Source organism: Lontra canadensis, unplaced genomic scaffold (assembly GCF_010015895.1).
Source record: "Lontra canadensis isolate GAN:19392208 unplaced genomic scaffold, GSC_riverotter_1.0 scaffold160, whole genome shotgun sequence".
Taxonomy (NCBI): Eukaryota; Metazoa; Chordata; class Mammalia; order Carnivora; family Mustelidae; genus Lontra; species Lontra canadensis.
In genome coordinates this window covers 536,063-556,816 of record NW_022631154.1, presented here as the reverse complement: position 1 = coordinate 556,816, position 20,754 = coordinate 536,063, and the positions used below count along the sequence as shown (strand labels likewise).

Genomic DNA, 20,754 nt, shown 5'->3' with positions numbered 1-20,754 from the left:
AAGCGTGCGCGCACCACTCCGCCACGAGCCGCCGCGCTGCGCTGCGGCTCCGGGCGTCCGCCCCGCCTACGCCGCGTGACGCACTGGCGGCCTCCGCTTCCTGTTCCTGCGTCGCTCGGCGCCTCGGCGCGCGCAGCCCGCGGGGCCGGTGCGGGCCTAGGTCACGTGCTGGGGGGTAGCGGGAAGGCGACGGTCCTTCTTGGCTACCCGTCCGCCATGTTTTCGGGCCGGGTCAGCCTTGGTCTTTCCCCGTGAGGAAATGGTCGAGAGGTTTCAGGGAGCCCAGGCGCCCTTGCCTCGGCTGAGCCCGGGCTGACGAGGCAGGGCGGCCGGTGACCCGGAGCTGTGCGCGGGGCGGAGGGGGGTCGCGGCCATGGCGTCCGGCAGTAACTGGCTGTCGGGGGTGAATGTCGTGCTGGTGATGGCCTACGGGAGCCTGGTGAGGAGACCCCCGCCCCGTCTTGCCGCCGCGTCTGGCCCCTTAGTGGCCCTTGTCGTGGGCGTCCCCCGTCCCCGCCTGCCGCGCTCTCAGCTGCGCCTTCTCGGCGCCTGGACTCGGAGCCGCCTCCGGAGTGCGCGGGGACCGAAGCCGCGGCCCCCTCGGCCCCGGCCCCGCCCCGGAGCGCCCCTGGGAGCCCCACGGGGGCTTTAGGGACCGAGGCGTGCCCCCTTGTGGGTAACTGTGCTTTACTAAGGCGCCCTCCCGACACCTTCCGGACAGGTGTTCGTGCTGCTGTTCATCTTCGTCAAGAGGCAGATCATGCGCTTCGCCATGAAGTCGCGGAGGGGCCCTCATGTCCCTGTGGGGCACAACGCCCCCAAGGTAGGTGCTCGCGGCCCGAGACGGGACTGCGGAGGCCGGGCTTCCCCGGCGCGGCGCGGGGAGTGGGAAGGGCCGGGCGCGGGTGCGAACTGAGGCCCCGCGCCGCGCCTTCCGGGGCGGCTCTGCTTGCGGGTGGGCCGGGGGGGCGACGTCAGCCCCGGATCCGGGCGGGCTGCGGAGGCCGACGCCGCGCGGCGTCTCGGAGCGTCCTCCTCGGGTGCCGCTGCCCTTCCTGGTCCCTGCCCCGCCCGCTCGCGCTCGCTCTCCAGTAAGTCGGTCAAATCTGGGGAAAAAAGAAACGTTTGATCTGCGCCCAGCTCTGTGCACGCGCGAGTCCCGCGGGCGGACTTCCGGGTTTTCCGCCGGGTCCGACGGGCGTCTGAGCCCGGACCTGTCCGCGCCGGGCGCCTGGGGGACACGCCGCGCCCTCTCGGGACTCGCCCTGGGCGCGGCGTCTGGCTGGGGTCGGGCCGCAGGGGTTGCTGTCCCGCGCTCAGCTGTGCGCGGCCGCGCTGCGGGCCGGCGACGGCTGCCCTCGCCCTCCTCCCCGTGCAGGCGCGCGCGCCTGTCTCTCCTCGCGTCCTCGTGTTTTCCTAGAAACTGTTTCCCCGCAGATTTGATGTGTGTCCCTTTGTCTAATGCCCAGTCTCCCCTCGACGGCGAGCTTCGGGAGTGCAGGTCTGTTGCCCACAGTAAAGGCAGGGCCAGTAGTTCGGTACTGAGTGCCACGGATCTCCCTCAGCTCCGAGATCAGTGCTCGGCCCCCCGCGGTGCTGTTACTCTTCCTGGAGTTCTTGGCCGGGGTCCTCCGCGGACAGCCGGCAGGAAGGTGGTGTGGCCTGAAACCTGGAGCAGCGCTGCTTCCACATGCCTCAGTTCTCCCAGGTCCACCCGCCCTCCGGACGAGGGGTGCGGGGCCGGCGTCCGGCACCTCACGGTCCAGTCACAGCTCGGGGGTTTGAGAGGTCCCTGGACCAGATGAGATTCCTTCCGCTTTAAAAAAGTCTTTCGTCCACATTCTCGCGTGTTGCGGGTAGAAGTGCCGGAGGGTAACACCGCTTCGGAAAACCGCGGGGCGGTGTCCAGTGAGGCTGCGCCTGCGCCTGACCCGCGGGGCGATTGGTCTTCGCTGGTTCCGTTGAACCGTTAGACGAGTGCGCGGGCGTTCCTGTCCGTGGTGGTGACATTTCGAGAAGAAACTGCTGGTCCAGATGCCTGCTTGAGAGGATGTTTACAGTGACGTACCCTGGAATACCGTAAGGGTCAACAAGAAGCTAAGCAACGTAAACACGTGAACACAAAGCACTAAACCAGGAGAGCCTGGGTGGCTCAGTGGTTAAGCCTCTGCCTTCGGCTCAGGTCATGGTCTCAGGGTCCTGGGATCGAGTCCCGCAGGGGCTCTCTGCTCAGCGGGGAGCCTGCCCCCCCCCGCTTCTTTGTGATCTCTGTCAAATAAATTAATTCTTTTAAAAAAAAAGTAAAGTATTTTTGAATGAAAAAAATTACAAACTTGAGTGAATTTAAACAACATGCTGAATGAAAAAAACCAGAAAGTCATTCATAAAACTATTTTGTTGCATTCCGTTTATATTAAATTCTGCAACAGGCAGAATTACATCAATAGAAAGTACATAATTGTTGTCTGGAGCCGGGAAGGATAGGTTGACTGCAAAGGGCTTGGAGAACATTTTGGGATGGTGGGAATGTTCTGTACCTTGGTTGTAATGGTGGTTGAGTGGGTGTATTTGTCAAACTCATCAATACACACAAATTGGATGTGTTTTATCACGTGTAAGTTCAACCTATTGCAATAAAGTATTTAGAAAAATTTTTAAAGATTTTACTTACGTATTTATTTGACAGAGAGGGCACACAAGCAAGGGGAGCAGCAGAGGAAGAGAGAAAAGCAAGCTCTTGGCTGAGCAGGGGCTCTATCCCAGGATGCTGGAAACGTGACCTGAGCTGAAGGCAGACGCTTTACTGACTGAGCTACCCAGGCACCCCAAGTATTTAAAATTTTAAAAGACAAGTTGCAGAGGAATTCAAAACATTTTTTCCATTTGTGTAAAGTTCAAAACCAGGCAAAGCTAAACATCTTGTTTAGGTTGATGTGATAAACAGTAAAGAAAAATGAGGTTGACAAATTAACATTGGGGGTTGCATTCAATCAGGGATAGGCATGCAAGACTTCACAGTCGCTGGTAACATTATAGTTCATAAACAGGATAGTGGATGTAGGTGTTTATCTTAATGATTTTTATGATTACTTAAAATGTATGTAACACATATTCCATATGTAATTCATAGTGGAAGTTTCTAAAATGGCAAGAAGTGGCACCTGGCTGTCTCAGTCAAGCCTCCAACTCTTCAGCTCAGGTCTTGATATCTGAGTTCAAGCCCCACATTGGGCTCCACACTGGGTGTAGAGCCTACTTAAAAATAAGTTACAAGAAGAAAATCTGTTGGGGCGCTGGAACCCTCATAAGTAAGAGAGATGAGCTTGGAACTATTAACAGTGGTTGCTTCTGGGTAAGTGAGGGCTGGCTTTAGAGCCTTTTGTGAATTTTACACCATGGATATGAATTACCTACTTAAAAGAGTTAACGTAGGGGCGCTTGGGTGGCTCAGTGGGTTAAGCCTCTGCCTTTGGCTCAGGTCCTAATCTCAGGGTCCAGGGATCAAGCCCCACATTGGGCTCTCTGCTCAGCAGGGAGCCTGCTTCCCCCTCTTTCTCTGCCTACTTGTGATCTCTCTCTGTGTTAAATAAATAAATAAAATCTTTGGGGGGGGGGAGTTAACATAGTCCGGAAGAAAAATTGTAGAAGTTCTGTGGTCCACCAGGTAGGGTAGTCCCTAAGCTATTATAAATCATTACAGGCCTCTTTACGGATTTTAGAGTATGATTTCCAATTGCTGTTCATTTTTTCTCTTTCTCTGCAAGTTCTTTATAAAAACTAAGATTTTAAACCCAATTGAATCAGAAATAACGTTGATGTTGTGGACCTTGAAGAAATTCTGGCAGGTTAAAAGATCTAGTTTAGAGATGTACAGTTTGGAGAGGTATTTAGTGAGCCTAATCCCATCCTTAAGTTTTTTAGTCTTAACCTGGCAGTTTTATCAGCCATACGAGCTTTTTTTCTGCTGCTTTTGTTCTTAGTTGTTCACTTGCTCTGCCCCATTTCCAGGGTGATGGAAAGCAGAGTATAGGGTAAGTGATGGCATGTTCTTTTCTCTGTGTGAACAGGACTTGAAAGAGGAAATTGATATCCGGCTGTCCAGGGTTCAAGATATCAAGTATGAGCCTCAGCTCCTTGCAGATGGTGATGCAAGACTGCTACAGCTAGAAACCCAGGGAAATCAGAGTACGTGGCATGGTCTTGGAGGATACTTCAGGGAGGAATCCCCAGTTCAGAATTCCTTTGCTCTCCAAGCTGTTAGCATAGCCCCTGGCAAAACCTACACCTGTGGTTCCTCTGTTGCTGGGGACCTGTCAGATGCGGCGGGGGGGGGGGGGGGCTGTTTATTAGCTTGCTGAAGTTTGCAAAGTCTTCTGAGGTTAAGTCTGTGACCAGTCTCTCTCTCAACAGATTGCTACAACTATCTCTACAGGATGAAAGCTCTGGATGCCATCCGTGCCTCCGGTAAGGCCTGCCTGGCAGGATGGTCAGGGTCCTGGAGGCTCACCTGGGGAAGAGGGAGGAAGCCCACTTTATATATATTAGAATTTGTCCTTTCTCTAATCTCCGGCTAGGAGGAGTTTCCTAGAGTTTTGAGAGTACCAGGTTATCGTTTTGTCTGAGGAAATGACAGAGGCACATTACTCTCCAGTGAGTGCATTTGTTCATAGACCTTCAGCTTCATTGACGGGGTGGTGGTGACTGACTGCTTTTTCCACAAAAGACAGGTGACATCTGCTTTTTCAGTAAGACCAAGATAAATGGTTCTTGAGTTTTTTCTATTCTATGACCATTGTCAAGTATGCTTTCTCTCTGATAAAACATGGTTTGTATTTCAGAGCCAGGAGTGTAAATTGGATGGGGACAGTACTGTGTACCATTGACGTAGCTTATAGCTGTGTTCCCACCACCGAGTGACCACTCAGACACAGCTTTATACCTGTGGTCTTCTTCATTCTATTAGATTCCCCCAAAGTCAGTCAGTTTTTGGACCCATTTCTGAACTTGGGAGATTAACTAAAAACACTGATAAGTGGGAGAAGTGTTAGCACTGTCGTCTGTTATCTCCACAGAGATACCATTTCACGCTGAAGGCAGGCATCCCCGTTCCTTACTGGGCAAGAATTTCCGCTCCTACCTGTTGGATCTTCGGAACGCTAGTACCCCTTTTAAGGGCGTGCGCAAGGCCCTCATTGATACCTTGCTGGATGGCTATGAGACGGCGCGCTATGGGACAGGGGTAAGCTGGGTGGCCACTTTTTCCTTCAGGGAACTAACGGAGTACCCCAGCCTGAGGGACTCTTGCCCTTCCTCTTTCCTCAGGTCTTTGGCCAGAGTGAGTACCTGCGCTACCAGGAGGCCCTGAGCGAGCTGGCTACTGTGTAAGTGTGAAGGGGACTACGTTGGAGGGCCTGGTTGGAGAGGGCGATAGAGCTGCTGCGCCCACCCCCCAAGCGGGATGCCCTTCGTGGGCAGCACTAACGAAACCACGATGACGAGTTGTCCCGTTCTGCCTTTCCCTCACATCTGAAAGCATGTGTTGCTCTACAAGCTTACAGAGGGAGAAGCCTTTCCTACTTTTGTGCCCCCACCCCTCAATTTTTTTTTAGTCCAGGTGAGTAAAATGTCAGAAGTGGTGTAACATTGCTATCAATAAAGGGAATGAGGTTTTTCAGCATAGAGATTTTCCTCTCTTCCAGGGTTCCAGTGTCGTCCTTACATGTCTTAGTCTGATAAAAGTAACAGTTAAGTGCCATCCACCTCTTTTTCTTTTTTTTTAAAGATTTTATTTATTTATTTGACAGAGCTCACAAGCAAGCAGAGAGGCAGGAAGAGAGAGGAGGAAGCAGGGTCCCAGCCGAGCAGAGAGCCCGATGCAGGACTTGATCCCAAGGACCCTGGGACCATGACCCCAAGCCAAAGGCAGAGGCCCAAACCACTGAGCCACCCAGGCGCCCCAATGCCATCCACTTTTATAAGCACTTAGAGCACTAGGAACTTTGAAACTAAGGGCATTACTGTAGTTTTAGCTGTTGAGTGTGTTACTGGAATCCCGACTTCTATCTGGCGTCGTTTTAAATGCACTAACATAGCTTCGTTGTGTTGTTCATGCAAATGTCATGAGAGTGGAGAGGGAAAGCCAATGTAGAATAAAATCTTACTGGCGTTGAGAAGAGCCACCTCTGTCTTCCGCTGTGTTGAAGGCACATAAGGTTTTTTCTCAAAAGATAAGGGGTGTCTGTCCCCTCTTGTCTCTGTCCTTAAAAATAAACTACCTTGTTCCGAATACAAAGGGTCTAGTAAACACTGCTCAGAACAGGAGTGAAACTGCAGGGGAGAGGATGAGATGGGTGCTTCGTCTGGAAGTCACTTAGGGGCGTGTTGAAACCGGTATCTTTGAAAGACAAGTACCTTCTGGTTCTACTCATCTGGGGTCCCGAGAGTCATCGAATTCATAAGGCTAGAAAAGGAGCTGGTGGGTACCAGGGGCTGGAGGATTAGGGTTTAATGGGAACAGAGCGCTGATTTTGCTGCATGAAAAGAACGCTGGAGATGGGCTGTGGGGATGGCTGCACAATGCTACTTGGCACTGCTCAACGGAAACATTTAAAAATGGCTATGACGGTAAATTTTGGGTGTATTTTACCAGAGTTATGTTAAAAATTGAGTTCTTGGGGTGACTGACCGGCTCAGTCAGTAGACCATGTGACTCTTGATTGTGGGGTTGTGGGTTCAAGCTCCACATTGGGTGCAGCGATTATTTAAAAATAAAATGTTTTTTAAGATTTTTTTTTAAGATTTTATTTATTTGTCAGAGAGAGAGCGCACGAGCGAGCACAGGCAGACAGAGTGGCAGGCAGAGGGAGAAGCAGGCTTCCCGCCAAGCTAGGAGCCCGATGTGGGACTCGATCCCAGGACACCGGGATCATGACCTGAGCCGAAGGCAGCCGCTTAACCAACTGAGCCACCCAGGCGGCCCTATTAAAAAATAGGTCATGATTTCAGGGTCCTGGGATCAAGCCCCGCATCGTGCTCTCTGCTCAGCGGGGAGCCTGCTTCCTCCTCTCTCTGCCTGCCTCTCTGCCTGCTTGTGATCTCTGTCAAATAAATAAATAAAATCTTTAGGGACGACTGGGTGGGTCAGTGGTTTAAGCGGCTGCCTTTGGCTCAGGTCATGATCCCAGAGTCCTGGGATCAAGTCCCACATCGGGCTCCTTGCTTGGCAGGGAGCCTGCTTCTCCCTCTGCTTCTGCCTGCCTCTCTGTCTGCCTGTGCTCGCTCGGTCTCTCTCCCTCTGTCCCTGACAAATAATAAAATCTTTAAAAAATATTAATTAATTAAATCTTTAAATAAATAAAATAAATAGGGGTGCCTGGGTGGCTCAGTTCGTTGGGCGTCTGCCTTCAGCTTGGGTCATGATCCCTGGGACCTGGGATTAAGTCCTGCATTAGGCTCTCTGCTTGGTGGGAGCTTCTCCCTCTCCCTCTGCCTGCCACTCCTGCTTGTGCGTGTGCGTGTGCGCATGCGCATGCTATCTTTCTCTGTCAAATAAATAAATAAAAATAAAATCCTTAAAAAAAAAAGGTAAATAAAAATCCCTGTCCTTGTGGGACATCTGGCTGCTGCAGTAGAACGACTCTTAATCTTGGGGTCATGAGTTCAAGTCTCACTTCAGGCATAAATAGGGGTACCTGTGGCTGGCTCAGCTGGAAGAGCATGTAACTTTCTTCTTTCTTTTTTTAGAAAAACAGCATGAGTGGGAGGGGCAGAGGGAAAGGAAAAGAGAATCTCAAGCAGACTCCAAGCTGAGCATGGATCCCAATGCGGGGCTCGATCCCAAGACTCCCAAGATTATGACCTAGGCCGAAACCAAGAGATGCTCCACTGACTGCCACCCAGGCACGCTGAGCACTTGACTCTTGACCTTGGGGTCTTGAGTTCCAGTTCAAGCCCCATAGTGGGTGTAGAGATTACTGAAATAAATGAACATCAGGCTCTCTGCTCAGAAGGGGAGCCTGCTTCTCCCTCTTCCACTCCTCCTGCTTGTGTTCCCTCTCTCGCAGTATCTCTGTCAAATATCTTTTTAGAAAATAAATGAACTTTAAAAATAATAAGGGGCGCTTGGTGGCTCAGTGGGTTAAGCCTCTGCCTTCGGCTCAGGTCATGATCTCGGGGTCCTGGGATCAAGCCCCACATCGGGCTCTCTGCTCAGCGGGGAGGGAGCCTGCTTCCCCTCTCCCTCTGCCTGCCTCTCTGCCTACTTGTGATCTCTCTGTCAAATAAATACTTTAATAAAAAATAAAAATTCAGTCCTTGGTTGCTGGTTTCAGTGAGAAAGTTGCAATGAGTGATGAAGAGAGTGGGCTCCAAAATCCAACAGACTAGCACCCAACTATCACTTTTTTTTTTTTAAAGATTTATTTGTTTACTTGACAGAGAGAGGGAGAGATCACAAGTAGGCAGACGGAGAAGCACGCTCCCCACTGAGCAGAGAGCCCAATGCGAGGCTCCATCCCAGGACCCTGAGATCATGACCTGAGCTGAAGGCAGAGGCTTAACCCACTGAGCCACCCAGGTGCCCCCCAACTCTGTCACTTGATAGCTTTGTGACCTCAGGCAGGGGGCCTCTTAGTTTCCTAACCTGGAAAATGAGGATGTTACCACCATACAGAGATACTGGGATGTCAGTAAATTAGATGTTGGTAAAACACCAAGTCTAATGTAATGTGTCATAAGTACTCAGTAGCTACTTGAGTTTCTTATTTTTTGCTGTTCAGTTTTCAAGGGACTGTTTTGGACTGGGAGTATATTTGCAACACACAAAAGTAGGTAAATCAGCAGAATTAAAAGTTTTCTTCATAGTGAAATGAAAATGTTGAGCCAGAGTCACGGACTCCGTGGGAAAATTGGTTTCTCTGCTACTTCTAAGCTATCAGATGGGGTTTTAGTAACTAGTTTAGAAGGTAGGACAAGAGCAGGGGTCATTTGCAGCTATAGCTACATTTATAGAATGGATGAGCCTTAAATTGTGTTAGTCCTCATTCTGTCCTTAAGCTGCCCTCTCTATGTGCTCCAGGGTCAAAGCGCGAAGTGGGAGTTCGCAACGACAGCACCAGTCCGCTGCCAAAGACTTGACCCAGTCCCCTGAAGTCTCGCCGGCGACCATCCAGGTGACATACCTCCCCTCCAGTCAGAAGAGTAAACGTGCCAAGCACTTCCTTGAACTGAAGAGCTTTAAGGACAACTATAACACACTGGAAAGTACTCTGTGATGGGCTGCTGGCTGCTGCTGCTGCCGCCACTGGGGCCCGTGGCCTCGTCCTGTGGCTGGTGGGCCCAGGTCTGCTGACCTGCTACAGTGTCCAGAGTTCTTAGGGTTCATGCCTGGAGGATCATTCTCCAGCTGGTTCTTAGAGCCCATTTCAGGAAATCAGGACTTTATTTTCCCTTGGTAGCACTTTTTTCCGGAGTTGAATTCAGATGTTTTTCTAATGTTTCCATCAATGTTTTCTTTAAAATCTTCACTTGGTTTTTATTATAGTTCATCTGGTTTTTTTCCCCTTTTCCAAACTATAAATAATCCTAAGAGTGAGAGTTGGGATGGTGGGGCCTGGTGTCTTCCATGTCTGCCCCTTTCTACATATTTTAGTGGGAACCATTTGGGTTTGAGACATCTTAAGAGGTGGTTGGTAGAAAGATTAACATGGCTTTCCTGATATGCAAGGATCTGCCTTTGGGCTTTCTTTCCATACTGTCTTGAATAAAGGGAACGCTGGAGCCTGACATAATCCCATCCCCCTATACTTCCTGGGGATGCTGTGGGACAGGGAAGAAATGTCAGACCAATGCACTGGTCTGACATTCTAGATTATTTAATAAAATGAACAATTTAAAAAGTATATGATTGATTTCTTTATAGTTTGTTTTAAAATTTATTTGAAAGCAAGGCACAGCAAAAGGAACACAAGCAGGGGGAGTGGGAGAGGGGGAAGCAGGCTTCCCACGGAGCAGGGAGCCCGATGAGGGGCTCGATCCCAGCACCCTGGGATCATGACCTGAACGAAAGGCTGACGCTGAATGACTGAACCACCCAGGTGCCCCATTTTTTTTAATTCGAGACAGAATGTACATGTGCATGAGCAGGGGGAGGGCAGAGAGAGAGAAGCAGACTCCCCACTGAGAGCAGAGCCCAATGTGGGACTCAGTCTCCTGCCCCCTGAGATCATGACCTGAACCGAAATCAAAAGTCGGATGCTTACCCTACTTAGCCACCCAGGTGCCCTGTAGTTGCCTTTTAATGAAACAGGCCTAGGATATGTCCTTTGGACTTAGGGTCATGCCGGGACCCCACAGAAGAAACCTTAAAATAGGAACTTTGGACCTTACTCCTAGAATTGCCTCTGTCACTGATAGAAGACAGGAGAACCAGGATTCTCTTAAGCTCTCCGGGGCAACGCAAGGTGACCAATCAAGTCCTAGGCGTGGGGTATGTTGTTGGAGGTAAATGTGTTGCCATGACTGCTGAATCCTGGGTGACCGACCAGACAGAAGGTAGATCCTGCTTCATGTCCTGAGCTTGTGTCCCGCCAGCTTGTGGACATGTCTGTGGGAAAGGTGACAAAAGTCGAAGAGGTGCACAGAGCTGGAAGGGGGCTGGGTTGACCAGAGGCAGTTCCCCTGAGGGGCCCCTGAGGTAACGGCTGGCTGCTGCATACCAGCTCTTCCCTGCATGATTTTTTTGGTCCCTTCTGAAAGGAATAGTGCTCTTGCTCTCCCGTCCCGAGGAAGTGACGGTTTCCTGTCAGCAGAGAGGTCCACGTGAAGGGTGCGCGGGTCGGGTGCTGGATATCAAGCCAGACGAGAAACTTGCTTTTTTTTGCAGGATTTTCAAAGGGTCCTGAGATTTAAGAAGATGGCTGACAGGTAGTTTCTATTTCTATCCCTTCCCTTGCCCCTCAACTTGATCTTGTCGCCCTTGTGTCCCCGCTGCAGCCACCGCTCAGATACCATCCTTGTCTGGGACTCCTCAAGAAGGAACCAGGTGTGCGGGGGGGGGGGGGGGGGGGGGGGGGGGGGGGGGGCGGGGAGAAGCAGCCTTTTGCAGGGACGGCCTCCCAGTGCCCCTAGGTCGTGCTACCCACACAGTGCTTTTATTATCGGTCTGTCTGTTGCCTGAAGGAAAATCAGATAAAGTTTGTGTTCATTTTTTTAAGTAAAATGCAAGTATCTGTTGTGTTGATCATGTGATAGGTGTGCGGTGTGTACGTGGTGAGTGAGTGAGGAGATGAGGCTGTATGTCTCTCCGTCACCTGGGAACTTTTTGAAACACAGGTGCTCAGGTCTTAACCCGAAAGCCACTGACTGTGGTGGCCTGGGATCAGGTAGGAGAGGCCCATTTTTAAAGGTTTCACAGGTTATTAATATATAATTAATACCAGGAGCCAGCAAGGACGTGAGGGAGCAAGTGCATGTCATTTTAGTGGGAGTCCTGACTCATGGAGCCTTTTTACAAAGACACGATGAAATCTATCAAAGCTGAAGATCTCAAAATTCACATGTCAGAACCGGCAACGGTACGTCTGGTCGGCCTGACGCATGCACACCTGTGAGAGCTGTAGAAGGTGCCGCACCACGTGCTCCAGACGGCCTTGCTGACAGAAGTGGGAAAGGGGGCACCCGGCGGGCTCAGTCAGTAGAGCAGGCACCTCTTGATCTCCAGGTGGTGAGCTGGGTGTAGAGATGACTTCAAAAGAAATAAACCAAAAAAAATTAAAAAGTACAAACTGTCCAGCTGGTAAAATTAGGACATAAACATGCCAGCCTTTACACAGGAAGAAGCAAATCTCTATGTGCCGGTAGGAAAAGTCCAAATTGTTAAGTAATACAACTTATGTAACCATATGGATTCATAGTAAAAAGGTGATAGTACTATTCTTACTGGTATATGATAGAAAAATTTTCGGGGCACCTTGGTGGCTCAGTGGGTTAAGCCCCTGCCTTCAGCTCAGGTCATGATCTCAGGGTCCTGGGATCGAGCCCCGCATCGGGCTCCCTGCTCAGCGGGGAGCCTGCTTCCCCTCTTCTCTGCCTGCCTCTCTGCCTACTTGTGATCTCTGTCAAATAAATAAATAAAAATCTTTAAAAAATTTTTTTTTCTGGAAAATATACACAAGAAACATAACTGTTGAGAACTGGGGCAGAAAAAGCTTTCACGGGACGCCTGGGTGGCTCAGTTGGTTAAGCGGCTGCCTTCGGCTCAGGTCATGATCCCAGTGTCCTGGGATCGAGTCCCACATCGGGCTCCTTGCTCAGCAGGGAGCCTGCTTCTCGCTCTGCCTCTGCCTGCCTCTTTGTCTGCCTGTGCTCACTCTCACACTCTCTCTCTCTCTCTGACAAAAAAATAAAATCTTAAAAAAAAAAAAAAAAAGCTTTCACTTCTCATTTCATATATTTAATGTTAATATATAATTAATATGTATAGTATAATAATATATAACAATATATCATTAATATATTCACTTATTTGAGGAAGGGAGAAGGAGAAGCAGAGGGAGAGAAAGAAATCTCCAGCAGGCTCCACGCCCCACATGGAACCCATCGTCAGGCTCAGTCTCACAACCCTGAGTTCAGGACCTGAGCTGAATTCAAGAGTCGGACACTCAATCAACTGAGCCACACAGGCACCCCAGAGATTATATTTTATTTACTTTTAAGATTTTATTTATTTGACAGAGATCACAAGTAGGCAGACAGGAGAAAGCGGGGGTGGGGGGGCGGGCTCAATCCCAGGACCCTGGGATCATGACCTCAGCCGAAGGCAGAGGTTTAACCCACTGAGCCACCCAGGCGCCCCAGAGATTTTATTTTTAAGTAATCTCTACACCCAGCGTGGGGCTTGAACTCCCAACCCCAGGATCAAGAGTCACGTACTCACTACTGAGCCATCCAGGCATCTTTTTTTTTTTTAAAAACCCAGTGTATATATTGAATAGATTCATCACAAGGGTTCAACCAAAGATTTAATTAAAAAAAAAAACAGAAACAGAAAAAAAGGATACCACAGCTTAAGAAACAAAATCCTAGACAGAAATGAAGGAAAGGGCAGAACATCTAAGGAAGAAATGAAAAGACAAGGAGAGAAGCTACACAGCGTTCTTGGCTGGAGACCCGCTTTGAGTAGGTTTCTTGCAGATACTTCTCAAAGGCTATGGCTTTTTCTAGAGCTCGCTAACCAAAGGGCTATGGATGTTGGTTTCTTCTAGCGGGTTCTGGACAGACAGCAGGATGGTCCTGACATCAGCCAGGGCAGAACTTGTCCTTCAGGATGTCTAGGCAGATGCTGCCCTGGATGTCCATGCTGGGGTGCTAGCAGGACGGGAGGCACTTGACCATGGGGGCATTATAAGTGGAACCACTGGGGAAACCCCAAGAACTTACACCTCATGTCTTCATAGACTTGGCCAGCTGCTCCACGATGGGCCCCACCCGTTTGAAAAAGGGCTGATTCAGGGAAGGCAGAGATTCCTTTGCTGCCAGACATCATGAGGGTCATCAACTGCTGCTGTAGCCTCTTGCCCACGGGACCCTGCTCTGGGTTTGGCTCCTTTGCTGGCCGCAGCAACGCTGGTGGCAGCTGGGTCTCGGTTCTGGGAGGCCATCCGGGCAGCGTGGGCAGGGAGACAGGAACTTGGAGAACACAACTGCAACTGTCATTTTGTGTATTTCTATCTGGGTTTCTTTTTCTATCCTCTGTTAAAAAAATACTTGTTTGTTTCAACAGGGCGGGGGCACCTGGCAGGCTCAGTCAGTGAAGCATGTGAATTAACTCTTGGTCTTGGGATTGTGAGTTTCACCCACCAGGGGTGTAGAGATAATTTAAAAATGAAAATTTTGGGGCGCCTGGGTGGCTCAGGGGGTTAAAGCCTCTGCCTTCAGCTCAGGTCATGATCCCAGAGTCCTGGGATGAAGCCCCAAGTCGGGCTCTCTGCTCAGCGGGGAGCCTGCTTCCTGCCCACCCACCGCCAGCCCCCGGGCAGCCCTCTGCCTGCCTCTCTGCCCACTTGTGATCTCTGTCAAATAAAATCTTTAAAAAAATTGGGGCGCCTGGGTGGCTCAGTGGGTTAAGCCGCTGCCTTTGGCTCAGGTCATGATCTCAGGGTCCTGGGATCGAGCCCCGCATCGGGCTCTCTGCTCGGCTGGGACCCTGCTTCCTGCCTGCCTCTCTGCCTGCTTTGTGATCTCTCTCTGTCAAATAAATAAAATCTTAAAAAAAATTTTTTTTAATAAATAAATAAATAAGAATTCTTAAAAAATCTTGAGTGGCCACCTGGGTGGCTCAGTTGGTTCCATGTCAGACTCTTTTATTTTGGCTCGTGTTGATATCTCAGGGTCTTGATGACGAGGGAGCAGAAGGGAAGAGGAGGACAAAGCTCCGTCCTGTGGGTCCGTGAAACATTCCTTAGGCAGTCCTGGCGGCTCTGAAGGGAGGGAAGGAAAACAAACGGTTCAAGTTACAGTGATCACACCCGGGAGGATGGGAGTCTCCCTCAGTTTATGAATGCCTTAGTGATTTACAAGAAAAAAGCATTATTATCAATAACCTAACTTCCATGGGGAAACTCCCAACTGTCTTCCTGTTAATGGCTTGCTAGAGGGAAAAACCTTAACTTGACAAAGGCGAGGCCTCTTGTAGGATCTCTTTAGCATATGAAAGTCCTTTTGAAAACCTCCCTGAACTCCCAAGTATATACTCAGCCAGTCCTCACACCCGCTCCACCGCCCTCCCCTGCGTTAATAAAACTGCCCTTTGTACCAGAGACAGATCAAGAGTACTTCCTTGGGAATTCTTTCTTGGGATGCCTGAGTGGCTCAGTCGTTTGAGCCTTGAGCCGCTGCCTTTGGCTTAGGTCATGGCCCAGAGTCCTGGGATCGAGTCCTGCATCAGGCTCCTTACTCTAGGGGGGCCTACTTCTCTCTCTCCCTCCGCCTGCCGCTCTGCCTGCTTGTGTGCGTGCTTTCTCTGTCTCTCTCTCTGACAAATAAAATCTTAAAAGAAAAAAAAAAATTTTTTTTTGGCAGTTGGCTTAAAAAATCCCTAAAAATTTTGAAACTACATCCGGGGGGTTTGCCCCCCCCCCCATGTCAGGCTCTGGACTTAGGGTGGAATCTGCTTAAGATTCTCTCCAGGGGCACCTGGGTGGCTCAGTGGGTTAAAGCCTCTGCCTTCTGCTCAGGTCATGATCTCAGGGTCCTGGGATCGAGCCCCACATCCGGCTCTCTGCTCAGCAGGGAGCCTGCTTCCTCCTCTCTCTCTGCCTACTTGTGATCTCTGTCTGTGACAAATGAATAAATAAAATCTTAAAGATTTTCTCTCTCCTCCCACTCTGCCCCTCCCCCATGAAACAAATTGAAAATAAAATATTTAAAAAATTTTTTCAACAGGGTTTTACCCAAGCAGAGCGTGTGTGTGTGTGTGTGTGTGTGTGTTTGTGTAAGAAATAAATACTCCTCTTACGTGTTAGGGGTACCCGGGTGGTTCAGTCTGTTAAGTGGCTGACTTTTGATTTGGGCTCTGGACCTGATCTCCAGGTCCTGGGATCAAGTCCCAAGTCAGGCTCTGTGCGCAGCATGGAGTCTGCTTGTCCCTCTCACGCTGTTCCTACCCCTCCTCTCTCTCTCTCAAATAAATGAAGTCTTTAAAAAAAAAAAAAAAAGCAACCTTGGAGACGCCTGGCTGGCTCAGGTGGTGGCACGCCCACCTCTTGGTCTTGGGTTTGTGGGCTTGAGCCCCACACTGGGTGTAGAGATCGCTTAAAAATAAAATCTAAAAAACAAAACCTTAGCAAATGATTCCAGAACGTGTCTAGCTAAGGTTGAGGATCAGGGTATAACAGAAGGTATCAATTCTTAGACAGACTTTGATACCCGTACCTGCCACTAAGTGACCAACCTTGGGCAGCTCACCTGAACTTTGTTTCCCTGCGGCACAATGCAGACGCTGGTTTCTGTGACAGTCATCTGTCGTGATGATTAAATGGCTCCTTCAACACATCCCAGGTTCCAAGTTAGCTCTGGTTACCCTTTCAAGGAGCTCTCCATCCTCTGACACTGGCCCGGAGGCCCTGGGCCTCACCGAGGGGTTTTGTGTCTCCACTCCCAACTAACCCATCCGGCTCCTACCTCTGTCCCTGGGGCAGGTGGCGAAACTCGCACGCTCGCTGTCTGTGGCAGACGACACTCAGCCAGAGGAGAAACCTGAATGCTACCGTGAGGTTGCAGGACACCCTGGGACAGGAGTTGGCGCTGGCCAACAAGCAACTCCTGATGGTGAGTTCTAGCAAGGGGGACCAGAAGGCTCATCCGTCACTGCCCTGTGCTGATGCCCACTGGGCTCCCGGACTCTGAGTTGCTGCCATCGCTTGCCCACCTTATCCGTGGTGTTCCAGAGCAGCGACTCTTTCATTAAATGCCCCTTCGCGCTCAGCCGCAGGTGGCACATTCTCAGGTCGCAGAGGGCGGGCTAGTCCTTGCTCCCCTCATCTCAGTGTGCAGCACCTGCCTCTTAGAGACGCCCTCCTCCCCGGAGTCCCAGTTGCCCGCATGATGTCATCTTTGTACCCCAGGGGCCCAGCAGAGCTCACCGTTCACGGTGCTCTCGGTCGCTGTCTGCTGGACACGGGGCTTTGGCCGTGGAGGAAACGCGGGTGGGCTTTCCCTGCCACGGGCACCCTGCACGCTACTGCCCAGCTTTTTGTCACAGCTAAGTGCCAATCGAAGACACAAGCCGGAAAGCCAGCAGGGGGAGGACGAGAGCGAGGGTCAGCCGAAGGCCAGCCTCACTCTCCGCCCCGCCCGCCCCCGCCCGCAGGCCCGTCGGGCGGCCCTGCGCGCGCTGCTGGAAGCGGAGCAGCGCCGGTGGCAGCGGGAGCTCGGCGAGGGCGGCAGAGCGCGCTTCGTGGAGAGACTCTGAGCGCATCGGGAGCTGCTCGGAGCGGCGCGCGCGCGGACAGACGCTCGTCCCTCGGTCCCGAGTCTCCGTTTCTCTGAACTGTGTTAATTCGTGGCCATAAATACGAAAACAGCTCCCTGGGTCGTGCTCCTGCCTCTCGGGCCTCACTTCTCTGGTCGCGTCCGTCCGGGACCCGCCGCTCGGCGCGCGGCCGCGTGTCGGGAGGCCCAGGACAGGTCTCTCTCCCCTGGACCCGAATTCCTACCTCCCCACCACCCCGCAAACGGACAAGGTCCCGAACCGAGGTGTCACCGAGGCGAGGCCGGTGGGCCGGCGGGTCCGGCAAGCGAGGAGCAGTGAGGTTTGGGGGGCCGTCCAGAGCGCGTTACGTCCGGAGCACCCAGCGCCCGCAGAGCTCCGCAGAGCGCCGGCCGGGCACGCGCGTCCGGAGCCCCCCGAGCTCTGCTCACGAAGATCCACTTTCCATAAAATGAGATCCCAGGCCTGGGAGCTCCCTGTTGCGCAGCCAGTGACGAGGGTGACGGGGGACGACGGGGCGACGGGGGTGACAGGTGAGGGGGCACCACCTGGCTCACTTCCCTGGTCCCTCACGTGCCGTCTGCATCCTCACTGCCCCCTCGTGCTGTCCACACGGATCCCGCCCCCGTTCCGGGGGGCTGTGCGCACCGCAGGCCTCCCACCTCCCCTTCCCCGCCCCGCGCCCGCCCTCCAGCGTGCGTTTTTTGCTCCGCATCCCGCCGAGGGTCCCAGAGAGCCAGCGGGTGCAGAGGAGGGTACGGGTTTAGAGTCAGGTGTGGGCTCAGAGTCCGGTTTCATCCCTTAGTAGTCACTTTCTGTAAGTTACTTCTCTGAACGTTTCCTCTTCTGAAAGTGGGGAAAGTAACACCCCTGTCACAGGGGCTTTATGAGAATGAAATAACGTAAGGTGTGTAGAGAGCAAGCTTAGTGCGTGCCCAACAGCGGGTACCCTCCCTTTCCCTCTCAGACTTCCCTGTGACCCAGGCAGACCCTTCGCAGGCCCCTCTCCAGCCCCTGGCCACTCTCTATGCAGCCAAGTTGTCCCTGATGCCATGCCCGCCTCTCCAGCCTGGGCATCCATTCGTCAGCCAGCTGCCCTCAGCCCCGCTTCCCAAGCATCTTTAGTCAATGACTCACAAGCTCTTGCACCAACAAGACATGGGGCTCATGGGCTGGGTGGGGGGTCAGACGTGGACAAGGAAGGCAGGCGACGGGCTCCTGGGTGGCATAGTCGGTTGAGCATCCGACTGGCTTGATTTCCTCACAGGTCATGGTCTCAGGCTTGTGAGAGCCAACCCTGCGTCCTCAGCAGGGAGTCTGCTTAGGATTCCCTCCCCCTGCCTCTCCCCCTCCCCTCTACTCCCTAAAGAGAGAGAGAAGGAAGGGAAGGAGGGAGGGAGGAAGGAAGGGGTGGTGACCCTGTTCTAAGGGACAGAAGCAGGAGCACGTGGCCTGGATCTGACCCCAGCCTGAGGCTAGGTCTCCCACGTGGCCTGTCCCCCATGGCTCCCACGTCCCTCCATGTCTGTCATCCACCTGCGGCCGCCTCCCAGCCGGCTATGCGGCTCCCATTCTCCGGGAGAGCCTGGCCTCGGGGGAGCACAGCGGATCTAGGAGAGCCTGGCCTCTGGAGACCACAGCAGATCCGGCTTTGAACCCTGTGTCTATCGCTTACTGCATGCTTGGCTTGGGGCGAGTTGCCTTGAGTCACAGTTCCTTGATGATAAAATGGAGACGATGCCTCCGTTCACACGGTAGCACTTAATGTCCAATGCCATAATGACGATTTCCTCTCCTAGGATATTTCTTTCCCTCTTCATTTCCCCTGCGTCTCCTGGCTGCTCCCCACCCACCACCACACTCTTTCAGCAATTTCTTTATTTCTCTTTCCTCTGTCCACTGGGACCCACGGGACACCCCGCCCCCTCTGCCTTGATCCTGACCTTGGCCTCTCTCCCCAGGGCTTGTCAGTGCCAGGCTGGCTCCTGTATTGGCAGGTTGGCCCGTTGGGAGCCCATCTCCTCTGATCCCCTCCACCGGTTCTGTCTGCTCTCATCACATCAGCTGAGGGTTTCAGCCCATCACACCCATCCATCCCGTCTTCCTCTACGGCTGCTGCCTCGCCTGTCTGCTCTGGCTTAGAGGGGCTTGGCCTTGTTCAAAATGGCTGCATGGAAACCACTCCAGGAGAGCTAGAAAGATGCCATCAATGCTTCTGCTTAGTTATGCCCCAAAGTCAATGCCTCCTAAGAAAGCATCTCCTCTTGTACGTCAATACTATTCCCAGTCTCGGCCTCATCCTTTTACCTCCTGCTCATCATTTCCCAGCCTCTGGTTTGCCAGGGAAATCAAAGTTCCCGGAGAAGGAAACTAAATGTGGGGGCAAGGGTAGGAAAGATGGTCACAAGCAAAACTTACACATCCCCAGTACAAGCCATGAAGTAGCGAGGACGTAAGACAACAGCACAGGGCCACCGTGGGCTTGGAGACCCTTTTGTCTGTCTTCCCCTGGGCAGCCGGAGCCACACAACAGGGATCAACTAGGGCTTTGGACAAACTATTGATTCCGATCAAGGGCACTGTGGGGTTGCTGTATGTGTTGCAGGGGGGCGGGAATCCAGACTGATGGGAACAAGGACACATGGAACAAGCCCGGGGCTGAAGCACAGCACACTCCTCCCACTGCTGCACTTGCACCCAAGCCCCCTGCCCACCCGGCGAGGCTATAACTTGGGCTCTTTTCTGCCACAGTGGTGAGGAGCATCAGCCTGCCACAGAACAGCCAACAGACCTGATCTTCTTCAGAAGAGAAAATCCCCCAGAAAGGAGCACAGCTGGATCCCCATGAGGGCAGACCCTTAGAGAAGCCAGGCCAGGAGTTCTCAGTGTAAAATCCCCAGAAGAGAAGAGCCCTAAGGATGGCGGGCTGCCTCCCGGCAGAGTGGGGCCTTTCCCTTGAGTCCATCCTGCCGGGCTGGAGAGACCAGACATCTATCTGCTCTGGAGCCCAGGCTGGAGGCTACCAAGGAGACAGGTCACTCTTCTCTTCTGGACATCCAACGGTGACTTTAAGGATGCCTGGAAGACATGGGGAGAAGGTGAGAAGGGACAAGGTGATGGGAGGAAGCAGCCGAACTTTCTCGAAGTTCCTCAGGGCTACTTCTCTGTAATACTTAGGAACAGGAGGAGTCCGGGAGGGCGTCAGCTCAAAGGCTCTCAGCGGTCTGCTGGGGGTGATCTGGAAGGTCGGGAGTTCTGTTGGAGAGGTGAAGCAGGGTGTGCAAGCCGCCTACCCCCTCCCCCGGAAAGCCTCAGAGCAGTGGGAAGGAGGTTGAGGACAGCAGGAGGCCGGGCCGGCTCTCAGCGCTGTGGTCGTGACATCATGGGGAGAAGCTCTGTGTGGGAGCCCTGGGAAAGGATAGGTGCCCGGACGTGGAGCCCTGCCAGACATGCTTCCTGGTTTAGGCGAACGTGATCCAGCAAAGGCCAGGCACCGACAGGGAGGGGTGACGCAGGGACAGCACGAGGCACCAGAGTAAGAGCCAGCTGTCTTGGGAGGGGAAGAGCAGGGGGCAGTGTCCTTCCCTGAGGAGATGGCTTGCCATCCAGCCATGCTTGGTGGCTGGAGGGGAGGAAGGGAGATGACCCCCGAGGCTCTCCTGCCTGTTTCTGTGTGATATGTTTGATATTGGGTTGTTTAATTAGGAACCAACTAAATATCGAACATATTCTTACGGAGGTGGGCAATTTGGCATCAGCCTCTGGGG

General features: G+C 52.4%; 2 protein-coding genes and 1 pseudogene across 2 annotated transcripts; 2 read left to right on the top strand and 1 right to left on the bottom strand.

Annotated features, from left to right (window-relative positions):
• The first annotated feature begins 164 nt into the window (after positions 1 to 164).
• On the top strand, positions 165 to 9,293 carry CUNH1orf43 (chromosome unknown C1orf43 homolog). Its single transcript, XM_032845218.1, has 7 exons — positions 165 to 439; positions 722 to 823; positions 4,068 to 4,185; positions 4,411 to 4,464; positions 5,073 to 5,239; positions 5,323 to 5,381; positions 9,077 to 9,293. Exons 1-7 carry the CDS (start codon positions 374 to 376, stop codon positions 9,270 to 9,272), a joined length of 762 nt encoding a protein of 253 aa, XP_032701109.1. The 5' UTR covers positions 165 to 373; the 3' UTR covers positions 9,273 to 9,293.
• A 1,280-nt stretch (positions 9,294 to 10,573) lies between these two features.
• On the top strand, positions 10,574 to 17,076 carry CUNH1orf189 (chromosome unknown C1orf189 homolog). Its single transcript, XM_032845219.1, has 4 exons — positions 10,574 to 10,632; positions 10,883 to 10,923; positions 16,197 to 16,326; positions 16,868 to 17,076. The coding sequence occupies exons 1-4, from the start codon at positions 10,600 to 10,602 to the stop codon at positions 16,967 to 16,969; spliced, it is 306 nt and encodes a 101-aa protein (XP_032701110.1). The 5' UTR covers positions 10,574 to 10,599; the 3' UTR covers positions 16,970 to 17,076.
• Positions 11,559 to 13,658, bottom strand: LOC116859576 (annotated as a pseudogene).
• Positions 17,077 to 20,754: the final 3,678 nt, after the last annotated feature.